This window comes from Amblyomma mixtum, chromosome 4, assembly GCF_055824585.1.
Source record: "Amblyomma mixtum isolate Tamu chromosome 4, ASM5582458v1, whole genome shotgun sequence".
Classification (NCBI taxonomy): domain Eukaryota; kingdom Metazoa; phylum Arthropoda; class Arachnida; order Ixodida; family Ixodidae; genus Amblyomma; species Amblyomma mixtum.
The window spans coordinates 123,934,627-123,950,584 of NC_143015.1; the positions used below are offsets into that span (position 1 = coordinate 123,934,627).

General features: G+C 49.9%; 1 protein-coding gene across 3 annotated transcripts; it reads right to left on the reverse strand.

Annotated features, from left to right (window-relative positions):
- Positions 1-5,149: 5,149 nt before the first annotated feature.
- Positions 5,150-7,970, reverse strand: LOC149348143 (uncharacterized). Of its 3 annotated transcripts, none has more exons than XM_089585750.1 (3): positions 7,400-7,970; positions 6,388-7,054; positions 5,150-6,078 (listed from the first exon to the last, which is right to left on the reverse strand). In XM_089585750.1, exons 2-3 carry the CDS (start codon positions 7,022-7,024, stop codon positions 5,279-5,281), a joined length of 1,437 nt encoding a protein of 478 aa, XP_089441876.1. In that variant the 5' UTR covers positions 7,025-7,054; positions 7,400-7,970; the 3' UTR covers positions 5,150-5,278. The 3 variants fall into 3 exon arrangements, with proteins under 3 accessions (XP_089441876.1, XP_089441875.1, XP_089441874.1); XM_089585749.1 differs by having other exon boundaries at positions 7,335-7,970; XM_089585748.1 differs by having other exon boundaries at positions 7,315-7,970.
- Positions 7,971-15,958: the final 7,988 nt, after the last annotated feature.

Below are 15,958 nucleotides of genomic sequence, written 5' to 3' on the forward strand. Positions count from 1 at the left end.
AAAAGAGAAAGCTGACGGGCAACCTCCTCACGCACAAAGTCTTTGACTTGCTGCAGCAGAGAGGAGTTATCAGCTGCGGGTGTCAGTCCAGCAAGTGACTCTACATGAGCTGTATGCTGACGAGTCAGGACCCTTTGCTTCCGCAGCTCCTCGAAGCTCTCGCACAGCGTGATGACTTCTGAAACGGTGCGCAAGTCCCGCGCTAGCAGCATTTGAAAGGCGTCATCATCAATACCTTTCAGGATCTGCTTTATCTTGTCAGCTTCCGGCATGCTGACGTTCACTCGGTTGCAGAGGGCGATTACATCTTCTATGTAGCTAGTGAAGCTTTCGCCGACCTGCTGCGACCGTTCACGCAAGCGCTGTTCGGCGCGGAGTTGTCTGACGGCTGGGCGACCAAACACTTCGGGAAACTTCGTCTTGAAGGCCGACCAAGTTCCAACGTCCCCTTCATGGTTGCGGTACCATAAATTGGCGACACCGGTAAGATAAAAAATGACATTGTTTAGCTTAGTCTCGTCGTCCCATTTGTTATAGAGACTCACACGTTCGTAAGACGTGATCCAATCTTCCACGTCCTGCTCATCTGTTCCGCTGAAGACAGCCGGGTCCCGCTGGCGAAGGGAGCCGGCACAGATGACAGTCGGTGGGCCTGCTTGCACGGCTTGATTTGGGGTGTCCACAGGCATAGCAGGTGTTGGAAGAGTGCGGTTACGGAGCTCCAGAGCCGATATAGTTACCCAGCACCTCCACCAAATATAAGACGGGGGTTTATTAAAGGCACTGGGACCTTATTGAAGGAGCAGGGCGGCAACAGTCTGCGGTCAGCCAAAGCGAGCCCAAAGCACGCGCAGCGATGGCACTGCCGCCGCTGCACAGAATGTTCGTCTTCGTCTTTACAGTGTGTACAATGCTAGGACATTTCACGTAAACGGATAAGTGCAGAACAGCCGAGCCAGCACGCATTCACACGAGTGAAAAGGTGTATTACACCACCTGTAACGTATACGTATGCGCCTGAAATTCGGCACCTATGTGCGCTTGGATGCCTGCAGGCTGTATGAAAAAGGAGGAATAATTTTATTGAACCAGAGCCGAGAAATCGAGCATTAACCTTTTGGGGCTTTCCATGGGATGCACAACTTTTTGGACATTGCTAGTTGTGGGGACGTTTTTTAGATGTGTTCGGGAAAAATGAGCACCTCCTGTGGAGATTCCAGATGTCCCGATGGGTCATTTTTGGGAGATTTTGAGGAGGTTTTGCGTTTGTTGGGCTATTCTTCATGCTCGCTACCCCAACCAGTTCCTCTCCTCCTGTAAGCTCTGCAGGAAACCGGGAGACTTCATTCACGTCCTCCTCACATGCCCTACCTTCCCACACCCCCCATCCCCAACCACGGCGGAGTCTTTCTGGGAGACTCTCCTGGCCAGCTCCGCTGCTGCTGACCAGCGCCGGATAATTACCGACGCCTTGAAGCGGATAGCTTGCCCCCCCCCCCCCCCCCCCTCTGCATTGCTTGGCAATAAATGTTTTCACCACCACCACCTCTAGTTGTCCTGTCAAAGCCTGTTGGCTAGGATAAGAATTGCACCCAACGACCGCGGACAGTTTGTCGTGTTTAGTATGCAGCGTCGCTTAATCACATACTTGCATGGTTAAGGAGGCTGCAAGGACTGGTGGTACCCAGACCAACCATGCCCGCTACGGTAGCTCAGTTAAAGCGTTGTTCTGATCAGCACGAAGCTAAATCCCGGTCGCTGTCGTCGCATGTCGAGGGGAATGAGATCAAAGCCCGTCCGAGGGCGTCTACCGCGGCATCTCCCACAGCAGTTTCTGGGCATTACACCGCATATCCTTTTCCCTCTTGCTCAGCGCTTAAACGAGTGACATTGCATGAATGTTCGCGTTAGGCGATCGTGGCAGGCGGAGTGCGGCCTTTCTATATTTGCCAGCCCCGCTGTAGTTTCGAAGTGTGTTGCCATGCAAATAGCGGTGCCGAGTCCGCGCGTAGCCATTGCTGCCCTGGTGTACGCGAAAGGGGCCAAACCTCGCCAATAACTTCGCCGATACTATGGCACTGGATCCGCTGAACGATGTCACGCGGCGCAGTGACCATGGCCGCCTGCGCCTCGACAGAGTTTGCAAGGTCAGTGCAGTTCCCCCGTACTGCGGACCGCCGTGCTTCTCCGACAGTATCGACGCGCGCTGCTGGTTTTATGCGAAGCATATTACTATAGTAGGATACAACTTATAAAAACAGCAGTTGCTAACACTGGGCCGCGGTCCGCGGCGTCTTGTATTACTCCGCTGGCCAATCGCAACTGTAAACGAAATCAATTTTTTAATGCTTGACTGTATCAAACAATCGACGTATCAAAACTGTAGAGCTCGTAACTTTATTCTTGTGCTAAGCTTCTTGTTTACGTAACAAGAAACGTTTCAGCCACAGACTACTTTTTCGTCGTGGAGGAATTCTGCGCGCGTAGGCTGAATGTGGGCGGAGCTTCACTGCAGACTTAAGTTGTATCCGACTATATAGTAGGATACCACTTAAAAAAACAGCAGTTGCTAACACTGGGCCGCGGTTCGCGGCGTCTTGTATTACTCCGCTGGCCAACCGCAACTGTAAACGAAATCAGCTTTTTAATGATTGACTATCTCAAACAATCCCCATGTCAAAATCCTAGAGCTTATAATCTTTTTCTTGTGATGAGCTTCTTGTTTTGGTCACAAGAAACGCTTAAGCAGCGGATTACTTTTTTGTCGTGGAGGAATTCTGTGCGCGGAGGCTGAATGTGGGCGGAGCTTCACTGCAGACTTAAGTTGTATCCGACTATAGAGCTACACTACAGCCCGTCGAGCGCGCCGGTGGAGCTACCATTGACCTTTAGCGTGACCACGTGACACCACGTGATAACATGACGTCACAGCAGAGGAGAGATGGGCTGCCGGCTCGCGCGGTCGGCCGCGGCGGTGGAGGCCCCACATCAGAGGCGCTGCAGCTGACCACGTGACGCTACAGCGCTGAGCTTGCCTCAGCTTTCCAATGTACTTTCCATGGGTGCCAAGAATGCTGTTGTAGCCGGTGCTGGGGCAGCGGTTGTACACTCTGCATTGAATTCACCGATGATCCCGTATATAGCTGCCACGGCAATCCTTGCTACACTTCTAGTGGTTGTATTAAAATGACCAAGTATTCAACCAAGGAAAGCCATGTATTACCAAGCCTAGCCATCAATATGCTTCGCATCTGACTAGGCTTAACCTTAGCTAAGCCTCAGCCATTTTTATAAGGTCAAGATTAGTCACCGCGGAGCCGGAAAAGAAAGCGCAAGGCGATTCCTGTCGACCAGAACGTTACCGTGATCGTTGCCGAAATAAATACTTAAACCTCGTGGGGCCGAACACGTTGTCTACAGCTTTCGGCAGCGAAGAATCATTCACTAATGCCGTCGTCAGCGGTGTGGAAGGAACCAGAGGAGATCATTTTGCCTACGAAGCAGCTGAGGGAGTCCTGATCAAATTATCAAGTGGGCTTTCGGTAGCCTTGCATCTGGCCTAGTCATTCTCCTTTAGACACCTCTGTCATGCAGTGAAGTGCTATTGCCAGCGTGGTCACGTGTCATTCGGGGAAGCAAACCAAAACGGCCTCTCGCGACGAAATGGCACTGCCGCGCGCCCTTTTACAAAGGCGCTCGTATCGGCTTCAGTGCAGTGAAAAAGGGGATTTTGACAGACCTCGCCTTGTCTTCGATGACGATATTCCTCTTAGACTAGTAGGCGCAGCGGAAAAAAAAAAGAAATTCGCGTATTGGCAAGGCTGGCATGTTCGATCGCTGTATCTGCAGGGTGTTTCAAATAAGGCTTTTAGGATTTTTAAGAATTAGGCCTTTGTAGTTAATTATTTTCTCCTCGACAGCATTTTGATCGGTGGTGTGCATCAGAGTACAGCTAATACGGCTAAAATGGCTATCTATTTAATCTTGATAGTTACCATCGGTTAGCTGCATGTATTCTGGTGCAAACCACCGCTATCCTAATTCAGAAAGCCTATTTAAGTGCGTAAGGACTAATCCCATAGGTGCTAACCCCGAGCAAAATCGTCCGTTGTATGTACTGCCCGCTCATCGTCATAATCTACGTTGCAAAAATCCGTGATTACGCACCGATTCGAAAGTAGTGAACATTCTCTGTAGTTTTTTTTTTTTTAATCTCGGCCGCTTCGGGGCGCGCTCAGGGCTTGTGCTAAAAGCCCCCTCAACACAAATCGGCGGCACACTGTTCTCCGTCACCGTGACTGGAAGCCCGTTGCATGTGCGGACAAGGTCACCTACGGCGGTTGCAACGAGGCGACGGCTATAATGAAGGAATCGCGATCACCCCTTCGACCTCGCTCTAACGGGGTTCAGCTGTATATGTACAGCTCAGAATGACGAATTCTGATTTTTTGCACATCTGCTAAGTTTGCCCTCCTGGCCGCAGTCATTTTCACTACATTTCAGCTACATTTCACACGGCGTATTAGAGGAAGCTCACCGTACACCCGCGGCGTGGTCCGGAAAGCACGAACCTAGGCTATCGGTTCGTGGGCATAACGTAGTTTCCCGGCTTATCCCACAGAAATGTGTACGTGCATACGAGAATTCATTTATCCGGCGAGACAAAAATGTGCATGCTCTGTGCCCATGCGTTTGTGCAAGTTTCTAAAGCTGTCCTCTTCGCAGTACGAAAAAAAAAATCAAAAAAGAGAAGCCTTGAAACTTCTCGGATCGCGTTCAAAGGCACCTGCACGCCGTGAAAAAGTACCGTTTACGTTGTGAAGTTTGACCACTGCCGTGGCGACACTATCCGCAATGAAAAAAGAACGCACACATTTCTGGTGGGTTTTTTCTCCCAATCAAGGGTGTGGCATACTCGTGTTTCGAGGCTAGACATTGTGCTGGACAGACTTCATAGTAATCTCAACACAAGTTCTGCTAGTACGTCGCACCAAAACGCTGCAAAGTAGAGTGCAAAACAAAAGTGCACGATCAGAAAACGCGGTTATGGGTCCAATGGGAAACTAGGACAGCGCCAGGCCTAGCCTCAGTTGCAGGACTGCGACAGGCTTCCAGCGTTCAGAAAGAGTTCCAGCACAGCATATTACGATGCAGATACATAGTTTTATTGCACGCCTTTACATGCTAGTACGCGACGAATGTCGATGACTGAAGGCGGCGCAAGTGAGGCGGTGAAGAGGGATTAAAATGCCCGCCAAAGTGATGAAGGCGTTGCCGCCTAGAACGTCTGCATGACCTGCGACGGATCGTAGAAGTGCCGGTAGACCGGCTCCTCGGCCGCAGTCGGCAGCGTGGAGTTGCCGGCTGCATGAGTCGGCGACCCGGGGTCGATGTTTGGCCCGTACAGGTCGAAGATGGCCGGGAACGATGCCGCGGGTGGGGTTGTAGGGAGGCGGCGGGTTGTGATTGCCTTCACAATGACCGGAGTGCGCACGTCGATGCCGGTAGTGCTGGCTGTGGTGGCATCAGCCGCCGTGTTCTTCCGAAGTGTAGTGTGGGAGGTCGGCGTACGCGTAGTCTGCACCGATGGAGCAGAGGTGGTGGGAAGCCGTGTTGTCGTCGGAAGGGAAGTGGTCGACTGGAGCGCCGTAGGCAGTACCGTGGCGTTGAATTCCCTGTGGCCAGCAATACCCGTGATGATCGAGATCGGATCCACTGTCACTCTGAATTCAGCCGGAAACTGGGTAGTGGTCGAGATGTGCTCCGTAGTGGCACCAGAAGCAAGGGTGGGTGTCGTCGTCCAGGCCGTTTGATTAGAGTATTCGGGAAAAGCGGTCGTTGTTGCCACGGCCAAGAGGGATTGCCGGGGATCAACGAAGGTTGTGGCGGGGACGGGTGATTCAGTAGCTGTGGCCGCAGTAGGCACAGCGATGGTCGTGGTCGGAGGCGTGGCCTCAGTGGTGACGGGGGAGGCGGTTGTGGAGTCGACACTGAACCGGCCAAAGATGAATGGGCGGAGGTAGTCCAGGAGGATCAGGTACGGAGAGGTTATGTTGGAAACGGCCGCGGTGGTCGTACCTGGGAGAATCATGTAGAAAGGGAAGGCAAGGTAAGAAAAATGCATGTATACGGTAGGTTAACGAACAGCGGTGCAGACTGGCAACAATTCTGCGGAGACCGTGGCCTACACGCGAGCCCGAATGCGCACAGCAAGCGACATCTTTGACACGCTGCGACGGAGCTCGATCTGGAGACAATGGTTATGCGCTAGTAAGCTAGCGTATTCAGCTCAGGCAACGCTACCACAGTAGGTTAGTCCGTCTACGCGGAAAGCAGATGCTAACCTAGGAAACTGCGTGTGGCAAATGACGTGTCGCGTTAACTTACCAGGAATGGCTGCAGTTGTGGTGGAAGGCACCGGAGTTGTAGGCTCGGTAACGACTGTAGTGGTGTCAGCGGCTGTAGTGGTAGCGTTGCCGCCCAGGCGACCACTCACGACCACTAAAGACGAAGATCCGTCCCCGTTGTCGACCAGGTGCAGCATCGGGTCCGGTACCTTTGCGATCTCGAAGGCCAATTCGTCCAGCGAGATTTGTGTGGCGTTCACCATCCACGGTGCAGTCGACAGCGTGGTTTCTTCCGTAGATCCCTGTGTGGTCCAGTCCGTGGTTCCGGCGTCGGTCCAAGAGCCTTCAGTGCTCGAGTCATGAAGGTCGACTGCTTCAGTCGTTGTAGTCACGATGCTTTGTTCAGTAACCTTTCCGGTAGCCGTGACGGTCGGGATGTCCCGAACGAGGTCGGTGTGTCGTCCATACAGTGGATCCTCTGTTGTGGCATTGGCAACGTCCTGGAGCGTAGCCTGGGCAACGCTCTCCGTGGTGGGAGCGGACGTGTTGACGACATTAGAGAACAGCGAATTGTCTCCACGCAGCCACCGCAGGCCGATGTCGAACGTGGCGTCGACGACAGGGCCTTGCCCAACGAGTCGCGAAGACAGCAGCAGGAACAACAACCACGAACCCATGGCGCAGCTTGTTCCAGCAGTGGGGATGACCTGAAAAAGATTAAAAGAGGCGTGAGCTCTAGCAGGCCTCGTTGCAAGTGGCATGGTCGTCGCGCTTCTACCAAAACGGAGTAAGCTGATCAGAAGAACTCGCGTTATTTCGCATCAGTTCCAAAAAATGGCTCATCGGACGCATGGTATGCTAGACACTAACAACCGCATGAACATCTTATTGCATTTCTTTACTAACGTTAGCATAGAGAAGGCTTCGCTCGAAGCGTTCCTTGCAAAATGAGACAAGTTGCACTAACACAAAAGCGCCGTTCCCTACCCGGTTGCCCCGGCCCAAAACGACAGTCGCAGTCTCCTGCACCGAATGTGCAGCAACGAACTTGCCTGCTTCTCGTCCCGGTCACCTTCTGCGGTTGCCGTTTGAAAACGCCAGCTTTTGTAGTCTGCCTAATGGATGCTTCTTTTTGTTTTTTCGTGTTATCAAACATGATTTTTTTTTTGTTTTCTTAAACTGCTCATGCGTGGCTCCACTTCGCTTGATGATCATGTGAAATCCTACTGTATCGCTGCGTAGGCGTATATATTTCGTGACGCCTTATCGCAGAGTCGAATTCGACGAAGTGTACGGTGCTGCACTTTCAAAGTTTACGTTCACTTCGGGTCACTCAGAGCGAAAGATAATGGCAAGTATAGCATAGCGCATGCGCGTTCAGCTATCATGATCCGCCTTGCGCAGTGACATGTGCGCTTCCGCGCGTGTTTATCTCCGTTACAGCTTAGCGTTGCGCGATCCACTTTCTCGAGGTGCCATCTGTGCACGTGCTGATGGCGCACGCGATAGCGGATCGCGTTACGCACAGTCGTAACGGAGAAAGCCTGTGTGAAGTGAATTGCCCTTTTACCCACCTCAAGCAGACAAATAGGGATTCAGTTTGAGATCGGTGTTATCCTCGTCCTGAACAGGTGCGGTGCTTTTTGTTCATATAGATCTCGCAGCGTCAGTCTATTGCTCGGTTGGATGCGTTAACCGTAACTGAAATAATAACCGCCGTGAAGGTAGTCCATAAATTAATCGTTCAGCGTTCATTGAGGTGAATCGCCATTTCTGAGATGCGTGTGCTTTGTTCAGTTATATTGAGCATCGTATGCGTGCCTGTGTGTCTTTTTATTTTACGAAATATTGATGTTTCTGATAGTGAATGTGGCTTCATATGGCAAATAATAAGAAATAATTAAATGCCATGCGCTTTCTGATGTCTCCAAGTGTTGCACACATCGCCCCTGTTAAGGCTGCGATTTTGGCGAGTTGGTATTGATACATAGTGAAAACAGCGCGGGAAAACGAGACGGAAGAAAGATTCGTTCGTATCGTTTTCTCGCGCTGTTTTCACTATGGATCGCCTCTATTCGCGGAGGTTCGGTTTTGGGAGAAGCATTTTGGATGAATTTTAACAACAAAACAAAGAAACCGTCTAGATGCTCAAAATACAACGATCCCTTTCTATTGAATCTATTTTACTCTTATCAGCGGTTATCAGTTTTGCCGACGCCTTGAGCCGTCGATATAAAGGGCGGGAAAGTTGACAATTTAAAAACATATTCGTAAAGTGTTTTTGTTTTGTTTTGTTTTTTTTTTTTCAATTCCCAAATGCTGCACCTGAAGCGCTCTGAGGCGTGTCGTAACCTTCAAACTCGGATTCCGCCGATGTTTGCATCTTCAAAGACTCTCTTCGTGAGTCTCAGGATGTTCAGGAAGAAGTGCAACCTGGATCTTAACAAGCACCACCGATGGCAGCACCTGTCATCGCAGGGCATTGGCGCTCACCACTGCGTAGGGAGTAGTGTGAGGATTCCCGACGGCGCAGATTTGACGCCCGGCGTCGAGAAAAACGCCCGCCGCCGCCGATCAGGACCGGCTAGATTTTGACGCGCGGCGTCCGGTGAGACCGGAAGCGGCGGCTGAAGCGAGCCAATAGCAGCGCAGCAAGCCCGCTCTTCCGGTCCTCTGCCTGCCGCTGCCAAGATGGCCGCCATGGCCGACGATCTACGCAGTGTTAGCAGTGTTCTTGGCACGGAAATGTTATTGTCGTGAAAATAAACGCTTCATCAGACTTGAAATGTCGCTTTTTTTGGAGAACACGGCCGAATCTTGGATCGGAATGCCTGCGCTCCCTCTCTGAAGCGAATGTGTCGAAGAGAACCGCAGCCGCTGGTGTCCGCGGCTGAGCGGGCGTCCAAAGGTACGCGACGGCATGCATTCGAGCACGCAAATCTTTATAGATAAAATTTGTAGAATGGTGTCGAAGTGAAACTTTTTTTATTTTAACAGAATGGTCAGCGTCGCTGTTCTCACAGACCTCCTTGCACAGTGGTTTTTGCCACTTGTTGATCACATTTGCTTTCGTAGCGGGAGATACGCGGATATCTCCAGCCGGGCGTCGCGCCGCCGCGACGTTTTCTGCCGCGCGAATGTCGTCGAAAAAAACGTCGCATGTATCCCGGTCGCGGAGCTCAAGTCCGATTTCGCCTCTCCTTGCCTGATGCGTTCTTGCCTCGAACAGAAGCGCTAGCCTAAACCGCGCTAAATCGACAACCATTTGTTTAACAGTTGCGATATGCGATACCCTTTGTGCAGGGTTTTTTTGCTATGTCTTAAAAAAAATGTTAGTGGTTTAGCTCTGGTTAAACCTGGAGGATTGCGAAAGCAACGAGGAGAGAGAGAGAGGCGATGGAGAGCGCGCGGCAGCGGCGGTGGCCCCGGCGGCGCGCCAGCTGTGTGCCGTGTGACGTCACTGCTCCTCGCGCATGCGCACTATGACCTTGCCTCAGCACCTCGGCGACTCGCATAGTGTTGCTTTCGCAACAAAATCGTTTGGTGTGTTGAAGTTGTCGCCAGATGGGTCCGCCGCACAGATCCGAAGGCAGAGAGGACGTTCCTCTTCCTGATTTTGGCGGTTTACATCTTTTCGTGCGCCTGTCCCGTCTGTTTTCGCAAATTTAGTTCGTGGCGCACGTTTACGAGAAGTGTTTTCTTTGATTTGCACTTTTTGTTTCTTGTGGAACCGCTGAAGCTGGAGGACAGAATGTGTGTGTGCTTCTGCTCGGCAGCAAGGCAGACTAGCCGCAAAGGTGCCATGAAGAGAGGCAAATGTGACTGCAATAGAATAGTGACCAGAAACGCTATGCAGACGCGTGGAAGTATGCCCCTTAGCGCCCTAAGAACTTTACCCTTTATTATCTTCTTACTTTAGGATAGAAATGGCCCCGGCGCCTGAGCGTCTGCGCACGGAGCGATGTTTGCGAAACGTCGCGCTCCTCAAGATTTCGGAGTCCGGTAAGTGCGGAACGCCAGGCGCCGATCTTCGCGAAAGGTGTGTGCGCGCACAGTACATTTGCGCGAAACCCATATCCCTTGCTTTTAAAGCGACGTACACGCCCATTAGATATATTTATTAAAGTACTTTTGTATTGTCTCGCCCCCTGTTTGATCGCAGAACTCCTTTTGTGGCATTTTTTGACACTTTTAGTATTTTTGTTTGCTCAAGGACGGCGCTATAGTTAGTTCCCAATAACTTTTCACACCAGATAGCCAGGTTATGTAACGAAGTTTCGCTACTAGAAAAAACGCAGAAGTCAGTCTCCCCGCTGCGACGCCGTTCGTAACTGTGCCGCTTTAACAGCACGCTGTATTGGGAGAGTTGGAAGTAGTTCATCTTGAAGACCAGCTCAAAAAAGACGGAGGACCAACGAAAGGAGATACGACACGGGCGCCGTGTCGTCGTCTCTTTCGTTGGTCCTTCGTCTGTTTTGCGCTGGTCCTCAAATGTGCCGTTTTGCTGCGCCGTATAACTGGCTACAGTGACTTAGACGCTCCAGGTAGTGACGTGCTTCGAGCAGGGGTTTCCCCAGGAAATAAAATTAAGGAAGGGGGGGTTGATGTCGAGGATAGCAGAGCAGCTGTAGTCATTCTTAAATTTTTATTTGTGAGGTTTATGTATCACTTTGGTCTAACAACGTTTATGACTCCAACACTCAGGACAAAGAATGCGAACAATTACCTCACTTTACACAAAAACCGATATAGGGAACAAGGGCTATGTAAAATGTTTCGAGAAACTATACGCGGCAGTTCAGAGTACTAGCAGTAAACCATCTATTAAAAAAAAAAAACAAGCTGTTCAACACCACTTGCGTAACGCATATGTGGCAAACGCTGTAAAACACGCGCAGAACTATGCACTATAGGTATAACAGGTGTACTCAGTACTTAAGCACGCACACGGAAAAGTCTTATCCATGTTTAACACTGTACACACACGCGAAAAGTGTATTTTGACGCCGCCGCTAGACATCACGCCACACAGGCTTCCGTTGGGTGTGACCACGCGGCGCCACTGTCGTACTGCACGCTTCCCATCTTGCGGCCCACAGCCCTGGCGCTTTGAAGACCGGGCTGTCGTCTTATTCGCCGTACTCTATTCGTTCGCGTGGAAGTCGGGGTTTCTTCCACCATAAGCCAGCTATGTGTCCATTTCTAGTACGTCCCCTTCTTCCGGCGTTATTAAGCAAAATTCCCCGTCGTGTGTAAAACGAAAAAAAAAATGAATTAAGGTGGCGCCATCAGAGAAACAACGGTGTGTGTATAGTGAAATCACAGGTTTCGAGCTAACGCGCCAGTCCAAGCGCGTTTTGTTTTTCGCAAATAATTAGCTTATACTGTCGCTTTTTATACCCAACTCAGATGAGTGTATACCGAACGCTAACAGACTAGTGTGTATACCGTCATTGAAAGTAATATTGGTCACAATCAGCCGTAACGCATACGCCATATATCTTATCGAAACATTGTCATGAACGTGTTCGTTGCTCGGGCGCTCTTGGGGGCATTTTTATCACTTTTTTTTAAATGCAGAAATGCTTCCTGTGCACGCAAAATTTTCACCTACATTACCGTCTGCATCGCAGAGTTCACGTGCTTAACACAGGTCCAAGCTTATCTTTGTCTTTCAAATCCTCATCATCTTTCAAATCCTCCTCATCCCTATGTGACGTAACCTCAGGCGTACCACAGGGAAGCGTACTTGGACCCTTACTTTTTCTAATCTACATTAACGACCTTCCCACTAACATTTCATCCCGCTTACGCCTTTTCGCAGACGACTGTGTTGTTTACCGTAAGATCGCTTCTGAGACTGATCACCTGACCCTTCAAAATGATCTTGACACTATTGTTGATTGGTGTAAAGACTGGCAAGTGATTCTTAACCCTAATAAATGTAAATCGATGACTTTTAGCCGCAAGCATGTTATTTCTAATTTCATATACTCTATAAATAATACCTCTCTATCAAGGGTTACGTCGTACAAATACCTTGGAATTCAGTTCACACCAAATCTTTCATGGTCTTCTCATATTTCTGCAGTCTGCAACAAAGCATCGAGGACATTAGGCTTCATACGCCGGAACCTTCGGAACTCACCTAGCTCCGTTCGAAAACTTGCATATCTTACATTTGTTCGCCCACAGCTGGAATTTATCTCACCTATATGGTCTCCCCATCAAAAATATCTCATAGATATGCTCGAGTCCATTCAAAGCAGAGCTGCCCGGTACATTTTTAGCAATTATAGTCCCCTCGCAAGTGTATCCCAGCTTAAAAACCTTAATGACATACAGATACTTGAAATTCGTCGCTCCATTTCACTTCTGTGTTTGTTCCATAAATATGTTCACACCCGTCCTTCGTTGTTACCTCTGGCATCACCTTTCCGCTCTTCACAACGCTTACACAATCAACTCAGCTTCAACCGGATATATGGGAAGACCCTGTCGTTTAATTCCTCTGCATTACCTAGAGCAATAAAACTCTGGAATGATCTTCCTGATAACATAATCTCTTTCATTGATCCTGGTGAGTTTAAAAAACATCTATGTATACATTTATTGCCATAGTGATGTTCGAAATGTACAACAGTTTCATTTGTTCTTAACGTTGTTTTCCCATTTACCACTTCTGTTACCCCTGGTTGCTTTTTTTTTCTCATGTTCGTGTTTCGCTTTTTTTTCCCCTCTATTTTCGTGTCTGATGTTATTTTCTTCGTTTTGTATAAATTTCGTGTTCCTTTCTTGTATTTGACTTGTACCGCGTTCTTGTACCGATATTACGGTTTTTTCCATCTGTATATCCCTTTTTTTTCGATTTGCCCCCCTCACCCAATGCTCTTCGGGGCCTGTGAGGTACTAATAAATAAATAAATAAATGCCTGACTGCGTAGGTTGGGAGATAGGTTAGCTGATTACTCAGATAATAGTGCAGTAGTAGAGAATAAAGAAAATATAGGCTCTATAGAATACAAGAGCTCCTATGGGAAATTTGTGGGAATGCACTACTGCAGCGCTTGCACCCAGCGTTGTGCCTGTAAAAAAAGAGAAGGATCTTTTTGTTTATCTAACGTGCACCGAGAAGAGCGCTCATTAGGCGAAACTTTTCCGCCGCCTTCTTGCCCTCTTGTAGTTGTCACGCGAGAACGGGCTGCATATATTGGTCTTCGGGCCAACGACTCGATGGCGCCCGCATCCGGAAAAAAAATGGCGCTCCGGCGCCATGGGAAAGCAGACGACGACGACGAGGACGCTGTAGTAGCTGGCGCTGCTGTACGCAGCCTCCGGTGGTGGGAAATGTCATCGTCTGCTATATTAACCCGTCTGCTCCGGGGGGCGGCCGCCCGGTCTACTTGTAGCGCGGGCACCGGTTCAAGGCCGCGCGCATGCAGCCGCGAAGGGGGAATCGAACCCTCCTCTCCCCGCGGCGTTTGCCGCATTTATTCTCCCCTTTCCACCCTTCCTTCGTTCATCGCGCACCGCGACACAATGACCATTATCGTTCGGCTCTTGCGCCACCCCCCTTCATCGCTCTTCGAACCCGGACCAGACGTCTTTCGCACGAAATACTCTGGTGGGCGACGGGGCTTATTTGATGCTGGCCTCGGCGTACACTTGTTGCGGCCGGAGATTGCGTCGGTATTGCTCCGAGATCGGGACCGACGAAGAAAATGCCGGATGCAACGCTCCGAATCTGTGTCACAGGCCTCCGTTTTGTTCAGTTCTTCGTGTTTTTATTCGCTTTTCCGCCAAAACTCTGTGGCGACATTGTCGGATTCACCTTGGATGCACTAGCGATATATTGCGTTAGAACCTTGTAACGACACCACGTGAGAAGGGACTGAGTGCGGTTGAACCGCCTCATATATGGCTACAAGGGAGCATTAAAGAGCATTGAAGCATTAAGGAGCATTAAGAAAATTCCGTATGACTAGGTGAAAAATTTGTCTCTGATCTGCAGATAGAACTCTGGGATCATCGCGCCCAACAACGGACTGTCGTTCTGCGAATTCATCATCATCGTCAACTGGGTCCACTGCAGGGCAAACGCCTCGCCCATATCCCTCCATTAATCCTGCCATGTGCTAGCTGCAGCCAACTTATCCCTGCAAGCTTTCTAAACTCAACCCCCCCCTTGATATATGCTTACCCTTCATGGAATCCACTCCCTCGGTTTTCTTGCCTTCGCATTGCATTCCCTGCCCATGCCCAGTTTCTTCTTGATTTCGGCCAGAATATGACTAACTCGTGTTTTTTAGTCTGCTCTCTACCTTTTTACGTTACTCCATCATTTTGCTTTCCACGGATCACTGCGCTGTCCTCGACTTAATTCCAGCGTTTTCGCTGGCCTGCAAGTTTCTAGCTCATAGGTGGGTACTAGCAAGATACCTCTGTATAACTCTCCTGCATACTTTCTCGTTGCACGAATCCAGAAGGGGGGGGGGGGGGGGGTCTCTCCCCCTCTTCCAAAATAAAATAAAAAACTCCGCCCCTCTCTCGGCCTACGTCACCAGCACACGTGTTTTTGGTATGGTGGGCAAAACATGCATCTTCTGAGATGGCTTTAATAGGAAGAGGAAAGGCGGCGTGGGAAAGCGCGACACATTCAAGAGCGGTTCAGAGGCGAAAGTGGGCGATTTCTCCGATTGGGCCACGCCCCCTTTGACGTCACGTTGTTTACGCCGAGGAGAGGTCTGTTACCTCGGCCTCCTACCGAAAAAAAAAAGTCCTGGATATGTGCCCGACTGCTATAAGGTGCTCTTTACGACCTGAGAATATGTGCCAAATACACTCTTTTAGTTATTTCGCTGTCGTTGTCCCGATATGCACTCACTACTTGTCCTAAGTAGATCTGTTTTCCTTACCATTTTCAATGCTTCGCTGTTTTGCTTCCTTCCAAGTCTTGAGCAATACCTTAGTTTGCTTCGTGTAAGTTTTTTTTTTTTTTACCTATCGTGCTGCTTCGCCTGTCTAGGTCTTCGATCATGCTTTGCAATTTGTCCCCCAGTCACTTAGCAAGGAAGTGTCATTAGCGAATCGGGAATCAACTCCATTAACTCGTGTCCTTAGCTGTTCCGAGTTCACATATCTGAATACCCTATCTAAGCACGCGGTGCATAGTAGTTCAGAGATCTCGTCTCTCTGCCTGACGTCCTTTCTGACTGGGATTGTACCAACTCGGCCAACCATATAGCTCAAGGGCGAACTTGAAAGCGGGATATTTCCTTTTTTTTTTTAGAAAACCGCCTCGGGTCTCAATTTTCGGACAAAGAAAGCCAAAGCAGTACATTGTGAAAATAGGACCGCACTTTTGAACCGCAGTATCGTAGACTAGGCTATAAACCCGCCCCTGGGACATGGCTTGCAGAGGCGGCACGTTGAGCGAAGCCAAACTGATCGCCAGCGCTGACTGCAATCACTGCGCTCTATGAAGAAAACCTACTCTACTTCGGCCCGGTATGCATTACTGCACAGTTAGGTCAGTCGCCCATCATACTCGCGCATGCGCAGCGAAGGCTGCGGCGCCAGTTCGCGCTCCTCGTCCGCATCGTAATGTAGTG

Excerpts from the sequence above, each read along its gene's own strand:
- LOC149348143 (XM_089585748.1), bottom strand. The coding sequence starts at position 7,503 with ATGTTTGATAACACGAAAAAACAAAAAGAAGCATCCATTAGGCAGACT. Across the intron at positions 7,055-7,314 it reads GTAGGGAACGGCGCTTTTGT|GTCATCCCCACTGCTGGAAC; the intron begins GTTAGTGCAACT and ends AATCTTTTTCAG. Across the intron at positions 6,079-6,387 it reads CACAACTGCAGCCATTCCTG|GTACGACCACCGCGGCCGTT; the intron begins GTAAGTTAACGC and ends TGATTCTCCCAG.